The following is a 24628-nucleotide window of genomic DNA, read 5'->3' on the forward strand; positions in this document are numbered from 1 at the left end:
ACTATCTCCACTAATGTGCAGAATCTGTTTTTGCGGTTACCTCCACACGTCTTCTTGTCCAGGAGCTTGTAGCCGGGGGGACAGTCGCACTCGTATCCGATCCTGCGGTCTCTGCAGAGGTGCGAGCAGCCTCCATTATGGTCTGCACACTCGTTCACTCCTGTGCAGAAGAGCAGAAGGAGGTTCAAATTGATGGTTGATTGACCCCAAAACACAATCCTGAGTGTAGGCAGCCTCAGGCCAATGTGTGGATCTGTCCCACACAGAGGACAGGACTGTTCACATTGTACACACAAGACAAATACATTGCCATCAGAACAAGTGACGGAGAAGGACAATCTAGACCTTTACTTACTCCTTTAAGTCTGGTTCCATTGTTCTGTTTAGCACAGTTATAACACCTTTTATTTATCGACTTGTTTACAACTGCAAGATTACTGGTTTTGTTCTGGTCAAGTCCTTGTTCTGACCATTTTAACACTTTACTTCAGTGTTTCTCAAAACATTAAGACCATGTACCACCTCAGAAAATGTTTTGCCTTCCGAGTTCAACCTGATATAAACCAGGTCTAAAACCGGACTAAAGCGGGTCTAAAGTAGGACTATTCAACTGCGTTGATCTAAACAAGCACTAAGCCAAAGGAAGTCAAAAATGTGGATTAAATGGACTCTAAATTCAGCAAAAATTAGCACTGGAAGGAGCTTCCGTACACATACCACAGTTTGAGAACCACTGCTCTAGTTTAAACATAATGTCCTTTTTTAATTACTTATTCAAATTTTATTTTACCTTAACATATTAAGAACAAATTCAACGTTTTCTCTTGGTTTTTTCTTGGTTGATTTTAGCTGGACCAGACTGAATACTGACCAGAAGGCTTATAATGTGGGTTAATTTTCCAGCATTTTTGTCTATTTATTTTTAATCCGGATTAAAATAAATATATTTTGCTGTAGTCTAGAGCAGCGTTCTCAACCAGAGAGTCACAAAATGATTTCAGGGCTCGACACCTGCTGTGGTAAATGCAGATAGTCATTATTATTATTGTTTGTAGGTCAATGTGCAGAAAATAAAATTAGGAATAAGGCAACTTTATCCTTTTGTGTGTTTGGGGGACGCTAATGTCAAATACTGTTATAATGGGGGTTGTGACTGAAAACCGTTGAGAACCACTGGTCTAGACTACTCGTATTTGCCCATCAAGAGGCTCCAGTGACTCCATTGTTAGAGCCTGGTCCTACTTTTCCTCTTCACCTCTGCCACACTCACTCTATTCTCTCTATTCTGTCTCTGTCCCCGCTTTGCTCTCTTGTCAGTCATCCTTCCCTCTCCACCGCTTCCGTTTCTCATCTTCCATTTATCCTTTTGTCTTTGAGAAGAGCCTCCCGGGAGCGGAGTGAGAGTGAACTAGCTACTTCATTACGCTTTTACATTAAAGATTTAGGCTTGGAGGCAACAGGTATCACTGCAGCGAGAGAGCGTGAGCCATACGAGCAGTAAAAACACACCGGAGGAGAGGAAGAATTTGGTAAAGCATTGTGAACACCTTCTGCAAATAGACTCAGGGCTATGAATAATAAACTACATCAATACTCTTTTCTAATATTGATGTGGAGGTCTAAAGAGGACAACTCATTCAAACTAGCACAACATACACGTTCCATAGTGTTATTTCATTAATTTACTCTTCAATTCACGATGCAGTGAATATTGAGTATTTATAAGTCACATTTTTTCATAGTTTGGCCGGGGGGCGACTTATACTCCAGAGTATAGTTATCTGAATAACTGTTTTTTCCTTCGCTTTTATGCATTTTTTGGCTGCTGCGACTTATACTCCAGAAAATAAGGTATAATTTAATCAACAACCACTCACTGCACTGCTCACTTTCTGCACTAAATTTAACTGTAAATTGTGTGTACATAGTGATTTTATAGTAAACTGAACTTGTTTTTTCTTTAATGAATGCCTTATTTGATATGTCTTGCCTTATTATTGTTCATCATTGCATGTTGCACCGAATCACCAAAGCCAGTTCCTATGTTTTTGTAATTTTGTTCACTAAAAATGGCACTAAAACTTTTCAGATTCAGATTCTAATGTGGTCCAGTCCCTGACCGTTGGTGCAGTTTGTGTACATTTCTCTGTTCTTCCCTTGAGCCAGACGTTTGCACCGAAAGATGAATGTTTGTTTTTCAAGGTCATTTTTTTTGCAAGAAAAGATTGACGTGGTTTTAAAAAATTCTAATCTTATCCAGGAGCTAAAACTTTGATACGCTGTAGGTTTGACAGTGCAACATCACAGTATTGCCAATAATTAGCCTGTCTAACCATTTTGACACACAACTGGATTAAAGGAAAATATGAAAACAAACACATCTCTCAGTATAATCACAATACACATGGCACGGTACAATGTTTATGACAATATTTTGAAGAAGTTGACAAAATGTATTGAAAAACAGTTTAGAAATGCCTCGACAAGCCTTTGGTACAAATAATTACAAATATTCAGAAGACTTAAAATATAAAAGGTGCTTAGTTTCTGGATGTCTTCATGTTTTCAGCACTGATTTAAATTGTTTTTCTTTTTGACATAGATAGGCTGTTTTATCAGTGTTCATTGTTTTATGTTGCACTGTCTCACCAAAGCAAGTTCCTATGTTTGTGAATTATGTTCATTGACAATGGCAATAAACCTTTTCTGATTCTGATTCTGAAATGGAGCAAAGTTTCATAGTTCAACCCATTGTTTTGTTTTTGTTTTTAGATGTTGCCGCAAACAAAACAAAGCATTTAAGCAAAGGAGCTTTCAATTCAATACATTGTGAGAGCACATGACAATATCCCAATCTGCAGAAACAAAATGCATGTTTTTGAACACAAATCTGCTCTTCAGAAAACCTTTTGTTACCGTCTTTCCTCTTGGTTCTCCCTTTTTCTACACCGACCTTGCCTGGCCTTGTTTTCACGACAGCCGCCATTCCAACCATTCCAACCATTCAAACCATACGAAGATGTGGTATTGCGCAGCTTGGATCACGTGGCCAATAACACGCTCGCTCGGCCATATCATTACAGCGTGAATCAAAGCGCGTACATCAGAGGCAGCTTAAAGGGCACCACTCTGCCGTATCGTGGCACGCGACCTCATCAAACCTCTCAATCAGCAGATATGAAATCACTTACAGACCTGAACGTGTATATTTATTTCTACAAATCTCGCCTCTGCTGCTGCTGCTGAGGCTGAGGGTTGCTAAGTGGCGGTTATCTCTGAGGATAATGTAACGGGGCTGTAGTCCAGTCACGTCGCCCCGGCCTAAGATGACACCGGAGGCGAGAGTGCGATACGCTTCTTTGATCTCGAACAAGGTGGATGAAAAGTGTCCGTATTTACCCAGGTTTAATCAAACGAAGCTGCTCGAAAGACGCCACGCGCTCGAGTTCAACAAGGAGCTGTGGAATTAGCCCGAGTTTAGAGGAATTAACACGGGATATACAGTGTCATTAGTTACAAACAGCACTCTATACAATGCGACATAACTTTGTGTCAGTTTAATTGAGCTATCGTTTGTTTACCGTGGTCTTATTGGAAGAAAAGTGACATTTAAATTGAAAAAAAGAAGACAGAAATGTAAAATAATTATCTCTGTGATGCCAGAAAAAAGCAATTAAAATGAAGAAAGAGAAAATAAAAATATCTTTGCATTGATATTATTTGTTTGTGCTAATATAAAATGAAATAACCGTATTTTCCGGAGTATAAGTCGCACCAGCCAAAAAATGCATAATAAAGAAGAAAAAAACATATATAAGTCGCACTGGAGTATGAAATACGGTTGCAAGTGTGAAAATAACAAATACTATCACATATAAGTCGCTATGGAGTATAAGTATAGGTATAAGTATACAAGTATAAATATAAGTATATAAGAAAAAAGGTGCGGTAAGTGAAATATTTATGACGTCAAGGTCAAATATCCCTCTACATTGAGCTTCAGTTTTCTATTGCAACATCAACCTGCTCAGGGCCTTCAAGTACAAGGCGTCTTCCTTTTTTTTTGGGTCATTTTGGTCAATTCCCAGCCTGTATTGCTCATATTTGTCAAAGGTGTCAGAGGGAAGTGTGCCGTTCGCCTGGCGTGCTCAGTAAACATGTAAAGCGATCATGAGCAGACTCACCGCACTCTTTCATGGGCTCGTCAGACCAGTCTTTACAGTCCTTCACGTGGTCACACACTTTGCTGCCGTCGATGCACTCTCCGTTTTTACAGCGGAACTTCTTTGGGCCGTCGCACTTCGTCACTGGGGAAAACAACGGGGAGTAAATATTCATATGAACAGAAAGTACAAGAGAGTGGCAGTGGTATCTATCAAACACTGACAATAGGTTTATTCTGGGATTTACAATTGTCTATACAGCTTTCATTTATAACTTGTCTAGCGGAGGGTCTGCCACCGTGTTATTGCTTTGCCTAGAATAACACTGTGTGTTTTCAAGGAAATAAAGACACTTGTAATAAGATATTCCTTTATTGTCCCACATGGGGAAATTTCATTGGTGCAACGCAATGGCCAGATAGTCACGTTTAATGCCATACAGTGGGATATTCCAGGCAAAGCAATCCCATCTACACCAGAAAAGTTACATAGTGCACCTTTGACATAAGATAAGATAACCTTTATTTGTCCCACAACGGGGAAATTCCAGTGTTGCAACACAGATTAGGCGCAGAAGTTAATAATAAAAAAACACTCTTATAAAAAACCTCTTATACTCTTAGTAAAAATAACAATAACACTTAAAGGTGTAAATACAGAAAAGTACAGAAAATACCTGCACATCTCAAACTTGTTCTTGTGCGCCTCCTTAGAGGATCATAAATAAATACATGCCACTCCAAACTATTCTGTTTTCACTGTATATAAACGGCAACATGTTATTATTAAAATAGTCTTTCTCCGGCTGTGACTGTTTATTATTGGTTGGCATGGGACTGGCACAACAGAGACTGGCACAACAGAGACTGGCACAACAGAGACTGGACAACAGAGACTGGCACAACAGAGACTGGCACAACAGAGACTGGCACAACAGAGACTGGACAACAGAGACTGGCACAACAGAGACTGGCACAACAGAGACTGGCACAACAGAGACTGGCACAACAGAAACTGGCACAACAGAGACTGGACAACAGAGACTGGCACAACAGAAACTGGCACAACAGAGACTGCACAACAGAAACTGGCACAACAGAAACTGGCACAACAGAGACTGGACAACAGAGACTGGATAACAGAGACTGGACAACAGAGACTGACAGAGACTGGCACAACAGAGACTGGCACAACAGAAACTGGCACAGCAGAAACTGGCACAACAGAGACTGGACAACAGAGACTGAATAACAGAGACTGACAGAGACTGGCACAACAGAGACTGGCACAACAGAGACTGGACAACAGAGACTGGCACAACAGAGACTGGCACAACAGAAACTGGCACAACAGAGACTGGACAACAGAGACTGGCACAACAGAAACTGGCACAACAGAGACTGCACAACAGAAACTGGCACAACAGAAACTGGCACAACAGAGACTGGACAACAGAGACTGGATAACAGAGACTGGACAACAGAGACTGACAGAGACTGGCACAACAGAGACTGGCACAACAGAAACTGGCACAGCAGAAACTGGCACAACAGAGACTGGACAACAGAGACTGGATAACAGAGACTGACAGAGACTGGCACAACAGAGACTGGCACAACAGAGACTGGACAACAGAGACTGGCACAACAGAGACTGGCACAACAGAGACTGGCACAACAGAGACTGGCACAACAGAGACTGGACAACAGAGACTGGCACAACAGAGACTGGCACAACAGAGACTGGACAACAGAGACTGGATAACAGAGACTGACAGAGACTGGCACAACAGAGACTGGCACAACAGAGACTGGACAACAGAGACTGGCACAACAGAGACTGGCACAACAGAGACTGGCACAACAGAGACTGGACAACAGAGACTGGACAACAGAGACTGGCACAACAGAGACTGGACAACAGAGACTGGCACAACAGAGACTGGCACAACAGAGACTGGCACAACAGAGACTGGCACAACAGAGACTGGACAACAGAGACTGGCACAACAGAGACTGGACAACAGAGACTGGCACAACAGAGACTGGCACAACAGAGACTGGACAACAGAGACTGGCACAACAGAGACTGGCACAACAGAGACTGGCACAACAGAGACTGGCACAACAGAGACTGGCACAACAGAGACTGGACAATGCAAAGACATACATGAAGAGGAAACTGTGCCCAGTGCTGAACCTGAGACAAACATGAGTGAGATCCACTGTCTGCTGCTGTGTTTCCCTCAAACGGGTGCGCCCCACACTTTGAGAAACCCCCGACTTAAAAAGACACATTATCAAAAGGAGGAAAGACAAACTCGCTCTGTATTATGGCAGATGTGCTAACCACTCTGCCGTCATGCACCCACCAGGATGGCCCAGTTCTGGACAAACGTCAATTCAAACTCTCCACAGAAGCGTCAAACTCACTGAACATCGCACACACAGTTATATTAAAATGTTTTAGGAATGACAGAAGTATAGATTGTATAGAATTTGATAAGCGACTCTTTTGAAAGCTGCTTTTCTTATTGCAAACCGCAGCTTCTCGTCTTGATTGACAGAACACAATACTTTGTTTTGCTCACACACATTATTCCTCTCCATTATGTGGCCCATTTCGCTGGCAGCTACAAAGAATAGAGAAGCTTTATTATGTTTTGTGCCGTGCTTATGTCTGCATTTCTGAAATTGCTTGAAACTATAATAACACCCTAAGGAGTTGTAGTGGATAAGAACTTTGCACAACCCCGGCTTTAAAAGATATACAACTCGAAAATGAAACTTTCTGTGATATCCCGGCTCCTCTGAAATGCTCCGCGATGTATATGAAAGCCGAGCGTGGAACGAGCTCAGCCGTACATGGAGTTAATCTTTAAAGCAAACACGGAGCACTATCCCGACAATATCCCGTCTACTTTTTTAGGCTTTACACAAGGAGAGCAAATATTTATTTAAAGTGAATCTTCTCTGAGGGGGTGCAATAAGGAGCTGGTGCCGCCAACGACAACGTGCCATCTGCACCGCGCTGCTGATCGTGTGACTCGATTTGGAAACGTGTAAGTGAAATATCCCGCAGGATAATGAATCGATCTGAAGTCCAAAGAGTGAGATCGGAGACAAGCCGAGACGTGAAACCGTAACTGGGACAATAGAGCTTTAATGTGTTGATTCCACCAGGAGAACTGCAGAGACCTGTCAGCCAATCACAGAGCGGCAGCTAATGAATATTTTAGCAGTCGACCAGTCGGCAATTAGTTCTTCAATCAGTCAACAAGTCAAACGATTATTTCTTTTGTACATTTTAAGTACGTTATTACCCAAATATACGTTGAAATGCAGTGACTGAAGGCTTCTAGATTGACAATATTTGTGTATTATTGTTGAATACCAGAAATTATGTATTGTTTTTTGGCATTACAAATTAATAATGCTGCTGTATTTGTCATAAAAAACCGCTGTATTTGTCTATATACTTGTTTATACTATACTCAGCTCATTTTGTCATCTTGCCTCTCAGCCAATCCCCCGACAAACCATCAAATACCCAATGGGCTAATGGGTAGTATAAGTAGTATTTATTATAAGTATAAGTTAGAGTTGGAGGTGTTTTGTTCCCGTACCGTTGACGCAGCCCGCCTCGTCGCTGTAGTCGGGACAGTCGTGCACTTTGTTGCACTGCTTGGTGCCGTGGATACAGGAACCGTCACCGCACTGGAACTCATCCGGTCGACAGGTCAACAAGGCTGTGGAGGCAGAAACGGCACAGACGGATCAGATCAAGAACTTTTTACATTTGTCTTGTTTAGTGCTATAAGCGACTAGGATAGGGTGACCAGAATGTCAAAATCTGGGACACACCTGGGTTGCAAAGGAGTAAAAATGACATTGTAATAAGTGTGGGTAATTATGTACGTTACAGTATATAATCAGTTTTTTTAAATTCTAAAGCCAGATTTCACTATTACGGGCAAAAAAACAACAATATAATCCTCTCTTTACTGTTGTTGGGTCTCAAAGTGGTCAAAACTGGGATATGTCTTGAATAAAACTGGGATAAATCACTGGTTTTGGACACATCTGCTGGGACATGGGACACAGGGCTGAAAACTGGGGCCGTCCCGAGTAAATAGGCACGTCTGGTCACTCTAGATTACCAACTAACGATTATGAACCCAACATGGGATTGAACACTTAAAAAAGAACAAATTGTTGATTTTAAAGACGCACAATGTAACTTTTCTCGAAACAAGCAGGTGAAGCCACGAGACCACACTACAGGTCAGATCTGTGGAGAGGTGAACTCACTCAATAACAATACGTGTTTTTTTAAGGTTTTTAAAGCAACAAAAACACCTGTAATTGAATAAATGCAAAGTAGATAAGTTTAATGCTATACTGTGGAACATTCCAGGCAGTGCAAGGACATCTCAATAAAGACAAGCTCCCACTACAAACTTTACAAATCTGAAGTCCAAATATTAGCTTTGCATCAACAAAATTAAAACGATAACTTGGAACATCCATGAAAAGCCACATTGTCAAACACATGCTAATAATAGAAAAAGCTTCAGTTGTAGTCATCTGGACTCAGTTTGAAAAAATGACTACAGATGACTACAACTGAAGCTTTTTCTACTATGGAACACGCCTGGACGAATGAGGGATTACACCGACACATGCTAATAACACTATCACAATATTAAAATTACAAACAAAATGTTGATATCTAGAAAAAGGCTCAATTCCGATTTCGATACCACAGCAATAAAAAAATAATGTCACATAAGAAACCACATAAAATAACTGTGGTTTCTTTAACATTATTATAGTATTATACGGGATCTGATATAGTACAATTCTTTTCAAAAAATATTCAAGGTCAATTATTATTGTTTTTTTCATTTATTCACACCGTATCAATACTTCAAAGGAGTATTTAATTTCAAAACAAGTTTTAGTTTTGATACATTTATGATATTGATGATTTTGAGTAATATAATATATAGGAGTGGAAAGGTTGCATTGACGTTGCTGAGGAAACTTTTGAGTCAAAATGTTGAAGGCCGCGAGGCTGTTTTCTTTTGTCTGACATTTTCATGAGGCAAACCGTATGCCCCGAGTCGCCTCAATGGAAATAAAATGTTTTTGTTGCATCTATAGGACTGTTATTCTCAGTTTGTGAGCGCTTTCAAAGCCACAAACATCACGCGGCTCTCCTGACGCTTTATGTTGTCAGCTGGGCCTTTTACCCGGCACCAAACACAATAGAAATGTTTGGAATTTGAAAAAAACAAATCAATATGTCTACCATTTGTATCCGAGCATCACTAAACAAATATCACGCTGACCTTTTGAAAAAAAATAATAACATCATTTTTCATGGTTTTCTCACAGTAAGGATGTCACCGTATGCCACCATCAAATCATTTCCTACACCAGAAAAAAGGCTATAACAACATACAAATTTGTTGAAATGACAGATTATTTATCTTGTGTGGGTTTGATTAGTTTGTAAGTTTTTAAGTGTGAAATGGTGTGGTCCGTGCTATACATAGATTTAATAGAACTGACAGGCAAATGTCTTAATCTGATCCTGAACCAATTGTAATTTATTTAGTAAATGCATGTATATATATTAAAAGAAAAATTAAAAAAAAAATGTTTAAGGTTATTTTACCAGTAGTGGAAAGTACAAAAGTAAAAGTATAAGCTCTTTTAACGACACGCAGAGCTTCACTTCCTGCTCCATTCATTCAGGGAATTAGCCTAAGTCTAATAAAAATAACATTATTATTAAGGAGCACAAAGTGAAGAGTGAGTAACAGATGGATAATCACAGGCTAAGACCATTATGTACCATGTCAATACTTCACCTGGGGACATCTATATGTTTATAAAAGTAAGTGGTTTTGCTAATGCTAACACACAATAACTAATCCATAATGCTAAAATAACACCACCAACTGAACTAACCGGTTTAGAAACAACAATCAATTTGGCATTCTATGTCATTTTATTAACTTGTCAGCTTTATATTTAAGTTAATATATGTTAGCCTTTAGCTTTGAGACAAAAACGGTTACTTTTGGTGGCATATTTACGTCGTACGTAAAAGTCTTAACACGCTGCCTGTGATTATCCATCTGTAACTCGCTTATCTTGTTTATTTTTATTTATTTGAGCAAGACTCAGCCAATTCCCACAGAAAATGAACGAAGCGGGAAGGGAAGATTACCGCAACGGGAACTAGCCGGGCCTATCGTGAACTGTACTCAAGTAACATTTTTATGTAACAGTACTTGACTTGAAGAGCCTGTACCCGATATGGGAGTAATATCTAAGCTGTATAAATGTGTTTACAATTTGGACATTCAATCTATAAATATATTGAAAAGAAATGGAAACGTAAGGTCTTTTGTTTTGACAGACGAAGAGTGGGAAAATATAAGCTATATCTCAATGGAGGACCACCAAGTCACATGTTTTGGAAAGAGTGCTGTTGGGAAAAAGTGCTCTCTATCCACAAGGGAACGCTAACTGCTGGAGAAACTGTGGTTTGTCAGGAGGCGAACTGCTATCACGAGTTCTGGGACCGTCCTGTAGCTCAGAAATACTGGAATGAGATCAACAAAGCCCTCCAGTCCGCTTTCGACATCACCATCCCACTCAATTTCAGAACTATGTATTCAAAACTCCTGCTATGGACACAGTAAACGGCTTTCTCTGGAGTATACGTCTGCCCGCAGGGAGAAAGACCCTGGATGACACAAAGAGCGCCAACAATCAATGACTGAACTAAAAAAAATGGAAGAAATTACATTCGGACTTGGAAAATGGACAAACTTGTTTATATGGGACGTTAAGGCTGAGCAAAATAATATGTCTGTTTGCCGTAACCCGACCGACCCGGTATAAAACTAGCCAACTGAAAAAAATAATCAGCATTTTGTTGATAAAACGTCAAAATCTTTTATTTTTCTATTATTTCGCCGACTCACCGACTGGGCTTTCCTAAACCGCTGTGTCGAATATATTTTATCACACATATTTTTATCTCTAAGGGCTCAACTTTTCTGTCACCTCTAAACACATCCCTACAGAGGACTACATCACAGCCACTGAAACTGCAATTAGGAACAACAAAATTACTGAATCGGAGGCTACAGACCTGAGGTTACGTGTCACAGCGACCCTGAAGAGTGCCAAACCACTGCCTTCAAATATCACAGCTGAAGAGAGGAAAGCACTTTCAGCACTGGAAAAAGATCATAGCATCAACATCCTCCCAGCAGACAAGGGACGTTGCACTGTGATTCTCAACGCAGCTAATTACGAAGCCAAAGTCCACACCCTCCTCGAGGACACGACCACATACGAGCGCTTGAAAAGAGATCCGACCAGTGGCTACAAGAAGAAAGTGATAGACTGTTTACAAAGGCTGGAAAAAGAGGAAGCGATAGACCGGCCTCTGTATTACAGACTGTATCCTGGTGAAGCCATGCCTTGCATTTATGGCCTTCCAAAAATACACAAAAAGGAGGTTCCACTCAGACCCATAGTGTGCAGCACAGATTCCATCACCTACAATGTGGCCAAGCATTTAACAACTATATTGGCTCCGCTTGTGGGGAATTCGGAACATCATGTGGAAAACACGCACAACTTTGTGGATAAAGTGAAACATCTCCAACTGGACCCAGATGACCTCATGGTTTCATATGATGTTGTGTCCCTGTTCACCTGCATCCCGACCACTGATGCAGTAGCAGCAGTGAGGATCAGACTGCAGGAAGACACCACCCTACAGGAAAGGACCAAACTGACACCTGAACACATATGTAAACTGTTGGACATCTGTCTGAACACCACTTACTTTCAATTCCGGGGACAATTTTACAGACAGATTCATGGCTGTGCCATGGGCTCGCCCGTCTCTCCCATAGTGGCCAACCTGTACATGGAGCACTTTGAGAAGAAGGCACTGTCCTCATTCTCAGGCATAGCTCCAAAACTGTGGCTCCGCTATGTCGATGATACTTTTGTAACAATCAAGAAACAAGAGCTGGAAACCTTCTCTGATCACATCAATGCTGTGGACCCACATATCAGGTTTACAAGAGAAGACACTAAGGAGAATCGCTTGGCCTTTCTTGATTGTTCCACGATCAGAGGAGAGGACGGGAAACTCCAAATAGAAGTATATAGGAAACCTACACACACGGACCAGTATCTGCTCTTTGGTTCCAACCACCCACTACAGCACAAGCTGGGGGTGATCAGAACCTTACAACACAGAGCTCAAGGTGTGCCCACCAGCTCAGAGGGCAAGAAGAAAGAGGAAAAACATGTCCGTAATGCCCTCTCAGCCTGTGGTTACCCCACTTGGGCTCTCAACAGAGTGAAGAGAACCAAGAAGCAGGACAAAAGGGAAACTGAACAGAGAAGGAAGGGTGTTTCTATCCCTTATGTGTCTGGCCTGTCTGAAAAACTGCAGAGAATTTTTAGACAACACAAAGTCCCTGTTTATTTTAAACCAGGAAACACTTTAAGACAAAAACTGGTTCACCCAAAGGACAAGTTGCCGACTCAAAAACAGAGCAATGTAGTTTATTCGATCCAATGCAGTGAAGAAAGTTGTAAAGAACGTTACATAGGTGAGACGAAACAGCCTCTACACAAGAGGCTTTATCAGCACAGAAGAAATACTAGTTCAGGACCTCAGAGCGCCGTGCATCTCCATCTTGAAGCCTCTAATCACTCGTTTGAAGACGGTGAGGTGAAGGTTTTAAGCAGGGAGAAAAGATGGTTTGAAAGAGGAGTCCAGGAAGCTATTTTTGTTAAAAAAGAAAGACCTTCTTTAAACAGAAATGGAGGGCTTAGGTTTCATCTTCCTGTTATTTATAATGGGATTCTGAACCCCTGGAAAGGTAAAGGACATTCAGATGCTAATCAGGTACTCAGGGTGGTTGAGCCAGGGTCTCACAAAGACAAAGAGGTTTCTAATAGCCCATTAAGATTCTGAATAGGCTAGCTCGGTAGATACAAGGGGGAGTTTCTGTTGAAACAAACAACTCTTTCTACTTCAGGAAGGCTCCTCCCAATGGGCGGGTCTTACCACAGAACAGTATTAATATCGGAGTTCTCGACCTAAATTCTGTTATTGACAATGACTCTTGGATGAGAGTCGAAACGTCTATTTTTTCAAACTGAGTCCAGATGACTACAACTGAAGCTTTTTCTACTATATCACACAAAAGGTTGATTGAAATATCTTAAAATCGTGAGATTTAGTCTCCCGATCGGTTTGATAGAGACGTTTTCCGTCATTGACTGTTGAAGCCTGACCCCTGGTGGTCACTCCGAGCCCAAAAAATGGCAACATTTTGATCTTTTTTTTGCCTTCAAAGTAAAAAAAAATAAGAATTTTCCTGCCGACCGACCCTTTTGAAAAATGTTGACTCGGGTTACAGCAAACAGACAATTTATTTGAGGTAGCCTAATGTTGGGTTATATGTGCCTAAATGTTCTTTTCTTTGGTTATATTGTTATGTCTCCTGTTCTTTCTCTGGTATTGTTCAGTTTTCTTGCGTTTCTGCTTTTTAAATTGGACAAAAAAAGAAAAGGAAATGTTACTTTTTGATTCACATTTCCTTATGAAGCCAATTTGCCTCCAATAGAGTCCAGCAGTGGTAATCATTCATAGACAACCTTTAAAGTCCTCTGAGGAAACACTGGGCTGACCTATGGAGCCGCAACATTTTACTGTTGCGGACTGGCATTTGGGTCTGGGTTTATTTAACTCGTTTGTCTTTTTAAGCGCTCGTTTTAATTATTCATGTGTTGTGTTTGAGGCTGTGTCCGCCGGGGAAATGGAAGCAGACGTGATCGATGGCCGTTTGCCGCAGAGAAACACGAGGAAACTGCGGGAGCTTTGAGGAGATGCGGGAGGAAGTGGCACCAGCAAGATTAAATATTTAAAAAAGTAAAATGCTGAAAGAAAGTGGAAAACATAGACCGCAAAGGCACTATCCAACACAATTAAGACACTACACACAATATTGTGAATTATTACAATATGCAATATGACTGTTAAGAACTGCTATTTTGAGAAATTGATATTATGAGCTCTTTCGCTCTCATTCTCCCTCTTTTTTTTTACGGTATAGCGTAAACACATACTTTGAAGACGTACAACTACAGTAGGTGGCAATAATGTAACATTTTATGGATGCCAACTGCCATAAAACACCAAAGAAGATATTGATATTATTGCGATATATTGATTTAATTTTTGACCAGGGCTATTTTAGTAGTCGCCTTGTCATTGAGACTTTTTGAATAAATTTTTAACTAACTAAAGGCTGACGGCTTTTAGATAGAGAATAAAAAGAGGATTATTGATCATTTTTTGATTCAATAATGAGTCTGTTTAGTCCAGATAACAAAATCAAAAATGGAAATACGATTATGATTTTTTTGTAGTCATCCCAACATACATATTTATTACATATAGTGATGTCAAGATTATTTGGTTAATTGATAATTGTGATTATGCAGTCTCACAATATAATCATAAGAACTGAAAGTATAATCATTGTGACAATTGTAGACAGTAACAGTGAGTAATTGCAGTTCAATCCATATAATATATAATACGACAAAAAAGTCAAACTACATGTTGACTTTTTATATCCGGCTGGTTATGTTATAATCATTACTTTCTCATTCAGAAGGTTTTTCATAAAGTTAGTGAAGAATCGTTAGACGTGTGAAGGAAAGCAAATTAAGGATTCCAATGTTGTTTGGTCAAAGCGCCAACAATTGGGAATAATTGTAAAATTGTGGCGTTTCTTCAACAATAATTGCAACAAGAAAATTTGATATTTTGACATCCCTATTAACATTTAGTCTCTTAGAAGCAGCATTAGCATTCAAAGGAGTTGTTGCAGTAACATGGTGGGAAAGAAAGGAATGGAAAGAAGAAGAAGAAGAACAACAACAACAACCATCAAATGCTAACTACAAACTAGCATTACTACTATTCTGACACTACAACTTGCCCTGCTTCTGTATAGCCACAAAATTAATTTATCATTAACAATTACAAGAGAAAACATGTTTATATTGCAAAACTAGTCAACTCTAAATGGAAAAAAATTAAATAAAATAAAAATCTTGTTACCAATGTTAAGTTCACTGCAAGGACTTAACGAAATCTGTCAATTATCGCTATAAGCTAATATCCTGGTATCCCAATAAATGATGATGTCATATATCCGGGACTTTCCCATAGCGGCCATTTTGAAAGGGGCACGCGAAGTACTAGCAACCACCACGACTGCATCCTTTTCTACGGCATAATGAGCTACGAATACTTTGATTCTTTAGACGATAACGGCAAACACACGTACACGACAAAGCTATCATTCCTTGGTCTGACAACAGAGCAATGTCCTTACAGAACGCAGGTTTATGGCATTTTGGCCTCATATATCCTGTAGTAGACGTGCTGTTGTGCCCCTTTCAAAATGGCGGACTCGGTGGCTACTGTACAAGTTCCCGGATGCGCGAACGCATGTATAGCATGTCTTTTAATTGTAAATTGTCTGTAAACTGAACCACAAAAGCACATAAATATTGCTTATTTGAAAGTTTACAACATACTATTTTTCAAGCTGCTCTTTTTGTAGCAGTTTTTCACTATTAACAACACACTCTGTATTAAAATGTTGCATCATCAGTCACAATATGATCTAAATTGCAATATTCTGCCCACTATAGCAACTTCTTTGGAGACAAGAACAAGTGAATGTGAAAAAATAATCTAATTCTAATCTGAGTGAACGATAAAATAATGACACAATCTTCTGGAGACGCCCTGCACTGTACATACCAGCGCGTCTAATTATGACAAATCCCGGGGAGAGGTGGTAATAACAGATTGTCATTTGCAAAGTTGTGGAACAGCGGTTTGCTATAACGTGGCCATTTCTCATTCGCATTAACCTGCTGTCGGCCGCCGCACTGTCACTCTGACGATGATGGAGACAGATGTTTGGAAGGATGAGAAAGAAAAACAAGAGGAAGGCTCGTGCGTAGAAGCAGCGATAACCCCGACCCTGAACAGAGCGGTAGCAATGTCATTTTAATAGAGGACAGAACAGCTCAGGACTCTATGGTAGAACTCCCTTGTCAAAATGTAGAGGTTTTGACCAGGTTTTGGGTGAATATGTCTAATGCCTGGGCCAATGCACATGAAACAAAAAAACAGGCATAACGTTAAACATCTTCGTACAGTGGCTTTGAGAGCAACTTTCAAGAAGGTAAAGGACAGTTAAATGTTATGCACAGTCGTCCTAACCTTGACTTAATCTACCATAATATGAACTACATTTTTGTTAGATTTGATCCCTGTCCAGACAAGGACATGGCGCGTATATATTGTTTAAAATTATAATACACACCAAAACATTACAACTACCGTATTTTCCGAACTATAAGACAAACCTTTTTTAATAGTTTGGCTGGTGTGCGATTTATACTCCGGAGCGACTGATATGTGAGATTATCTACTAGTTTCTCACTGGCATCCGCATGTCACATGTTGATTATTTTCACATTGACAACCACAAGAGGGCGCTCTAGGCTCTAAGCGACGCAGAAGAAGAATCTGCACTTCCTCTACCTCTGGAGTTTGTGGAGTTGTTTAGAAGTGACACAGAGGAAGAAGAATTCAATGGATTTAGTGATTTGGGGTAAAACTGATGCTTTGGTAAACTTGTTAGCATGTTCTTTATGCTATAGTTATCTGAATAACTATTAATATGTTACGTTAACATACCAGACACTTACCACAGTTCGTTGTCTGTGCGTCATGTAGCTGAAGGTGTTAGCGTTAGCATACGTACACCTATTCACCATGTTCTCTCATCTGTTATTATTTTAAATTGCATTTCAAGATGAAATCTCTGTTCTTGGTCTTGGATTTTATCAAATAAATTTCCCCCAAAAATGTAACTTATAGTCCAGTGCGACTTATATATGTTTTATTCTATACGGTACTAGAACTGAGGCTTGTGAATAAATAACGTAGCTAATACAATAGTGAATGCCTTCAAGCCCTGAAAATAAAGATAATACCCAAAATGCAACTGGAGCATGACTTCCACAACTGAAACTGCAGTGGGAATTAAAAGATGTCAGACTTTCTTGACGGCACGTCATCTCGTCTTGATTGTACAAAGGCAGTGCACATTCATCTGACTGACTCATTCCGAAACAGAGTGTACACGTATTTGTACATAAGCACATAAACAAGCTTGGTGAAATGAGTCAACATTCGTCAGTGACTAAACACAGCCTCATCAAAGTGTTTCGGTGTACAAACATGTTCAGGTAGTACTGTTGTGGTAAAGGTACACGTAATGCTGTATTCCACCTCAGAGGACACAGTAGGAGTTAATAATAACGTTGACATGAGTCCAGAGCCTCTTTATAATGAAGGGACGCGGCCATATGGTCTAATTAATGTGCCAGTCAGCGAGCGCTGTTCATTAGTCACTGAAACAGAACGGACCGGCGCCACTCTCGTCTCCGTCATACCCGGAGTGAGTGACAGGTGGATTAGCCTGTCACGGTGCACTCACAGAAGAAGAAAAAAGAGCGCAGTAGTTACCTTTTCAGACTGTTCGATCGGAACCGTTTTTGTGTGACATAGGGATGATGCATATGTAAACCACTTTCTGCTCATTAACTTTGATTCATGTTTAATGTCGAATTAGACTTATGATTTTGTGGCCATCTTAAATGAATGAAACAAAAAACAATTACCGTATAGCATTTTAATTGCCTAAAATACTTGATTTCCACATCTTCACTAAATTACCTTATTTTCCGGACTATAAGTTGCACTTTTTTTCATAGTTTCATACTCCAGTGCGACTTATACATGTTCTTGTTCCTTCTCTATTATGCATTTTTTGCGACTTATAGTCCGGAAAATACGGTATATATAAATATTTTAAAAGGAAACTTAGTGTTCATGAATTGTGATCAAATTCAAATTGCGATCTTAAAAGTGTGGTGTACTTTCTTTGGTATATTGTCCACCTTATTATTAGTATTAGTACCAATAGTAGTTATGACTCAAAACAGCAGTAGTGGTCATTTTACTAGTTGCATAAGCAAGCAAAGTATTCAAGTAAATCTGGTCGATTAATCGGCAAACTCCAAACGGATACCGCGTCGATGAGGGGAATACGTCTTGGAGAAGTAAAGTAAAGATCATTTTAATAGCAGTAGTGAAATTATTACTAGAAGCAAATGTACATTATCTGTAGCTGCATGTACTTTATAGTGAGTACACATATTTTACTATTTTACCTTGAATAGTGTTTCCAAATGGTGTTGAAAATCCATATTTGTTGATTTGCAGAATAAACGCCCTGCAGCATATCACGAGTTAATATCGACGGCCATTAATTCTCCCACTTGACTAATCCAGCTGCTTTAACAAATGATGATGAGCTAGAGTGAAAGCCATTAAAAGTCCATAACCATCTGTGAATTTGTCTCCCTGATAAATACTACATTTGTACCAGGTTCAAACGAAGCATAATAATGCAGATGGAATCGATAACGCATCGTTCTTTCCACAATGAGTCACTAATGTGCAGGGTCAGGAGCAGACCCGGGAAAGACATTATTCGGGTCATTATTTCCCTTTTTCATTGTTGGATGACGTTGAATTATTCTAGCTGCAAATCTACTACTACTTGTTTAAAATGTTTCCATAGTAGCAAAAACTGAACCCTTTACTCAGCTAAAAACAACCTTTTGACTGCCTAAGAATATTAGATGTAAGCTTGACTTCTGCTTTAAATAAATCAACCAAACAGTCAAAGAAATCTACTAGTGCCACATAGTTTTTCACAAAAATATGTAAAATGGCAATATGCATATCGATAATGCGTGGTAATAAATATAAGTATTTGTTGATAGCATTTCTGTTACGATATTCAGATTATATTAAAACAATCCATCAGAAAGTAGCTAAAAAATGTGCCTATAAATATTGTGGCTTTTTAAAGTATTAAAGTATCACACAAAAAGTGAATGAATAAACTGTATAATTAACCAAAAAAGTGCAAAAATGTCTCTAATACTCTTGTTTATTTCTATAATTTAGCATAGCTCCAAAGCAATACTTGTTTATATCGATATCATGTTTACCACGATCATATAACCTCACCTGTACTAAACTTGTGTGAACAAATATCATTTTAAATACCATAATAATGGATTTGAACAACAACAAAAGTGACAATAGAAAATGGTAAGTGCCAAAAACCCTATGAAAATGTATAATATAATTGAATACACTGTCAGACCCCCAAAGAAGTCATGTACATGCACAGCAGGTCCTCTCCTCCTACACGATCATTTATTTCAGCAGCAATACGGTATTTAAACTGACTGCTGCGGCAAGTGGCTTCTCATTTCTGAAACAACCGTGTGGAAAGACGAATCCCGTGGTCATGGGAGATGCCAGTGTACTAATCTCTAAACAAATATTTTGACATTGCAGAAGCTTGTTTGAACAAAAACGTCACAGCAAATGCGAACTGTAATTAAAGCTAAAAGCGATCCGACCAAATATTAGAGTGTGCGACTTTGTTTTTTTTGTACAGGCAGCGTACGGTCAAACTTACGACAGTTTTCTTCGTCCGACTTGTCCTTGCAGTCGGCATCTCCGTCACACTTCCAGTTCATGTGCACGCACTCGCCGCTCCCGCACTGGAACTCCCCGACGGGACAGCGCGGCTTCTGGGGCTCGGTCCTCCTGCTGCACCGCTCCATGGACTCGTCGGACTTGTCCTTACAGTCGGGGTCCCCGTCGCAGCTCCACAGGGCCGGGATGCACTCCGAGTCGTTGCAGCGGAACTCGTGCTGGCCACAAGTGGGCGCCGAGCAATTGGCCTCGTCGCTGGCGTCGCCGCAGTCGTCGTCGCCGTCGCAGACAAAGATCTGGGAGACGCACTTCCCGTTTCGGCAGGCGAACTCTTTACTCGGGCAGGCTTTGGCGTCTGAAAAGAGAGAGAGAGGGCGATTAGATGAGCAATTTGTGACTTCATTAAACCTGACTACGTTGAACTAGCCTGAGGTCAGCTTAAGATAATATGTAGTGTTATTTGACTGCCTTTTGAAGAAACAGGATGAAAGACATTGCTGAGATAAATTAACTTAATGAGGAAAAGCTCATACTAGATATCCATTTTTGCTCGGAGGCTTGAGCGTTAAAAAGTTTGATCTAAGCTGCCTTTTGTACCGACATGACTTTCTAAATCACTTCGACATCACATGACGGAAATGAAAATATCTTGAAGATGTCAATACTGGAGCCTTCCAAGACAACTTCACATGAACAGAAAAGTGCACTGAATAAACAAGTTAGAGCGTTTTCTGTGTCCTATGAATGGGGTTTCTTCGCTGTGACATCATGCACTGTAGTATTCCATTTGCAGTTGTCATTCTGAATGCCAGCACTCCTTCAATATATCCATATATTTCCTACTTTGGACCAAAATAAGTCGCCTTCTTTGACTTAATTAGCTTTTACAACAACAGTAGCACAAGCATAACCAAAGGCAGATACAACAATGGGTGGAATTCATTAAAATTTGACACTAAACTACAATGAAAAGCCCATTAACCTGCGAAGAAAGAGGTGAGTCCTCTTATCTCACGCGGACAAAGGAATGCTAATTATGCTTTCATGCGGCTCTGAATATTTAATAATCAACAATGCCCCGTGGTTCACCCTGAAGTGTTAAAATAAACGAGGGTAGATTTTTCTTTTAAACATGGATCTCAAAATATTTGGAAAGTGTAGTTTTTTCCACACGTTTGAATGCTGGGAATTCATCGTGACTAGTCGAAAATAACTATTGTTTGCAGCCGTATTTTGATAATCACAATCTTTATCCGGGCAGATTACAGACTTTAAAAGACATGACTAAAACGACAACAGCATTATTAAATCTAAATGTCAAAAAATAATAATTAATGATCTATAAGCCTTTAGTTACCATCTTTTAAACTTTATTTGGTTAAGAAAGCGTAATGCTGACTAGTCGAAAATAAATAAAATAGATAATAGATAAGAATAAATACAAATAAATAAATTAAATAAATTAAATAAATTAAATAAATTAAATAAATTAAATAAATTAAATACATTAAATACATTAAATACATTAAATAAATTAAATAAATTAAATAAATTAAATCAATTGAATCAATTGAATAAATACATGTAAATACAATTAAATAAATAAATACATGAAAAAATAGAATAAATAACATAAATAACATAAAATAATTCTGTAGAACTTGTTTAGAACTTGAACCACCTGGGGAGAAGAACATTACTGTAATCTTTTCTCGCACAGGGCAGCAAAATGAAGCAAAGAGACTCATTACGGTAATAGCCTATCGGATTCCCCCAACGTGCTATTAGCGCTAGCATGCTAATCATCCCAGCTCAAATCCAAGTAATTGAATTAGCATGAGAGCGTAAACAAAAGCAACGGCACTGGAGGCAGCGTCCCCGGCAAAAGACCGGGAGCCCGGGGTCAGACGAGGTGGTCGAGTAAGCAAACATCAGATCATTAGGTCATTCATTTGAAAACCTATGCAAAATTAACTCTTAACTGATCATTATGGTTAAAGGAATGATGAATAAGCATTCAAATAGGCCCTTCAAAGTAAAAGAGCATAACTTATTGAAAAGAAAAAAATGCTTGAGGAAATATATAAGCCACGATAAAGAAGCAATATGAAACCATTTGTGAAATAATAAAATGGATACAAATGAGAGTATGGCCAAACAGATGGCTGCTATTTGCAATGATAAAGCTGTCACGTTGAGGGTAATAGACCATTACAGTTATAAGCAGTCCTTATGGTGGCAATGAAGCAGCCAGAACTCCAAAAACAAAAGAGATATTAACATGCAAGACAATAAAGCTACTAAAGTGGGCCCCAATTTATAGAACGGGCACCGAGAAACTAACAAAAACAACTTGCACGTCCCCCGAAATAGAGTTCAACAGTCTCGACCACGTGGAAGCCCGTTTCGGTCATAAAAGTACATTCATCATTCATTTTCCCATAGAAACATTCATAAAAAAAATCAAATATCAAGAGTTTAAAGTTATTAAGAAAGCTAATGATGTGGTAACTAGTCCAAAAACCTACAATTTGGTTAAATGTTTTCATATCTTTGCCGTTTATAAAGTTTGTATATGTTCACTATGAGTAATTTTCATATATGTATTGGCTTGTCTTATTTCTTTTAGATGCATTTCTGAATTGAAATCTTGATACAATGAATAGTTTTACTTCTCCTTTTTGAACATTAATTCATGCAATGTTTTTGTTTTTCTCTCTCTATATACCATATTTTCCGGACTATAAGCAACACCTTTTTTCATAGTTTTTGCCGGGGTGCGACTTATACTTATATTTATACTTATATACTTATACGCCGGAGCGAGTTATTTTCACACTTGCAACCGTATTTTCTTCTCTATTATGCATTTTTTGGCTGGTGCGACTGATAGTCCAGAAAATACGGTATCTAAATACATTTCTATAACCTGATGTATGACTAATTGTGCATCTATCAACATGTTCGGACAAAATAATAAATTAAATGCAATAAGTAGCTAAGACAACCTTTGAATTTTTTTTTAAAAAGCCAAGATTCTGGTTATAAAATAAGTTTGAAGGTTCTGTATTTTCCTCATCATTGTACTAACCAAAGCCTGGATTGTCGGCCGTGAAAACCTCGGATGATTTTTGGTAAAGCCTCAGCCTCTTATCAGCTGGCGTGTCCAAACTGGTATGTGTCAGGATTTGGTGCACCCGTGTGTGGAAAATACTGAGCACCACACGGAACACGCCGGTGAAGGCAGATAGAAGAGGCAGGTTGTGAGAGATAGAAGGTGAAATGCCCTTGCCACAGAAACGAATGCACTGCGCATTGACCACAGCAGATCGAAAGATAAACCCTGTCGCGAGATACGGCAGAAGGTAAAGGTTAAAGATAACGTTTGGAGGGACAAGCCTTTGACAGCAGTGGCTACATGTAACGCAACGTGCCACAATAATATGTCTCCTTGGGGGTTTTATGAAAAGATACTTGAACGCTTTGGGAAATCTACATTCAAGTGAAAGGACGGCAACCTCAGGAAAGGCCTTGGCACTGGACTCAAGGGTTATTGACAATTTGAGCTGGTATCTTTCAGTATATGGTAATTCGTTCACATCTGATTTCGATTTGCAGATGAATTTTTCTTTTTAAATAACGGTAGAAAAAAATAATATACAATAACTACGGTATTGCAGAGAAAATGTTACAGGCAATCAACCAATTCCTTGTAATTTATATGGATCTTGCACTAAATTTGGAAATAAATGCCTCATAAATTGTAGAACGTATCAAAATGTTACTATTGTGACAACACTAAGGATCAGTTCCATACTCCAAAAAGAATAGTACGTTATTATTTGTTCTAATTACTTTTTCGTTACTCTGTGGTAGTACTGGCAAAGCTCAAGGTACTTCTAGGTCAAATATTGTCCAGATTATGTAAAATTATATATATATATATATTTTTTTTGTATCAATACTTCAAACTAATGTCTAGTTTCAATACTAGTGTTCTGATTTTTGATACAATCCTAATTGGAAGATTTACAGTAGATTGCATTCAGAACAAAGGTATATTCATATAATTACGAATTCTTACAATCTTCAATAACATATTTTTCTGTCTCCTCTGTGTTTTTTTGGCCCCGTCTCGCAATGTTAGTTTAATCAATATTTCAGAGCCCAAGAAATCCTTAATAAACAAGTTGAAATGCAAACAGACAAGCAGATGTAGCGCAGAGAAGCGGCTGCGTTGCTTACCGTTACTTAAGGACAGCCGCTCTGTTGCTTGTTCTCCGCATTACACTTTTAAATGAGGAAATCAGTAATCGGCAGCGGGTTCCACTCTGACATTCGCTCTCTGCTGCTCAGGAGATAGTGTTTAACTCGGGGTCAAATCGTCTCCATCCATCTGCTCGCACACAGACCCCAGGACAGCTAATAGATGGAGCAGCAGATAGGGCACCGCTCATTGACCTCCAGCTAAAGGACATCGGACTCACCCAAGATGGCCGCCTGACGAGAGACGCGGGCCCCTGGAGTGTACTTAAGAGTAGTTTTTGACAGCAAAGAGTAAAAGGATGAGAGAACGGAAGGCTGACAAACCAAAAAAGTATGTACTGATCAAAAATAGATGGACATGATATTGGAAATACAAAATCTAATTGTGTTATTATATGATATGACCTTGCGAGAGATGCACAGTGTGTTTCGGTTTAATGCACTATGCTCAAACGCAGTACTTT

General features: G+C 39.3%; 1 protein-coding gene across 2 annotated transcripts in view; it reads right to left on the reverse strand.

Annotated features, from left to right (window-relative positions):
• Positions 1–24628, reverse strand: part of lrp8 (low density lipoprotein receptor-related protein 8, apolipoprotein e receptor) — a 255901-nt gene that overhangs the window by 52257 nt on the left and 179016 nt on the right. For both annotated transcript variants that reach the window (XM_072439163.1, XM_072439161.1), the window contains exons 5-8: positions 19879–20253; positions 7789–7911; positions 4185–4307; positions 41–160 (exon numbers count right to left, since the gene is read on the reverse strand). In XM_072439163.1, the coding sequence (XP_072295264.1) occupies positions 41–160; positions 4185–4307; positions 7789–7911; positions 19879–20253 (741 nt within the window). The remainder of the gene's footprint in view (positions 1–40; positions 161–4184; positions 4308–7788; positions 7912–19878; positions 20254–24628) is intronic.

Source organism: Eucyclogobius newberryi, unplaced genomic scaffold, assembly GCF_026437365.1.
Source record: "Eucyclogobius newberryi isolate DKJ021-1_F unplaced genomic scaffold, fEucNew1.0.hap1 SCAF_9, whole genome shotgun sequence".
NCBI lineage: Eukaryota > Metazoa > Chordata > Actinopteri > Gobiiformes > Gobiidae > Eucyclogobius > Eucyclogobius newberryi.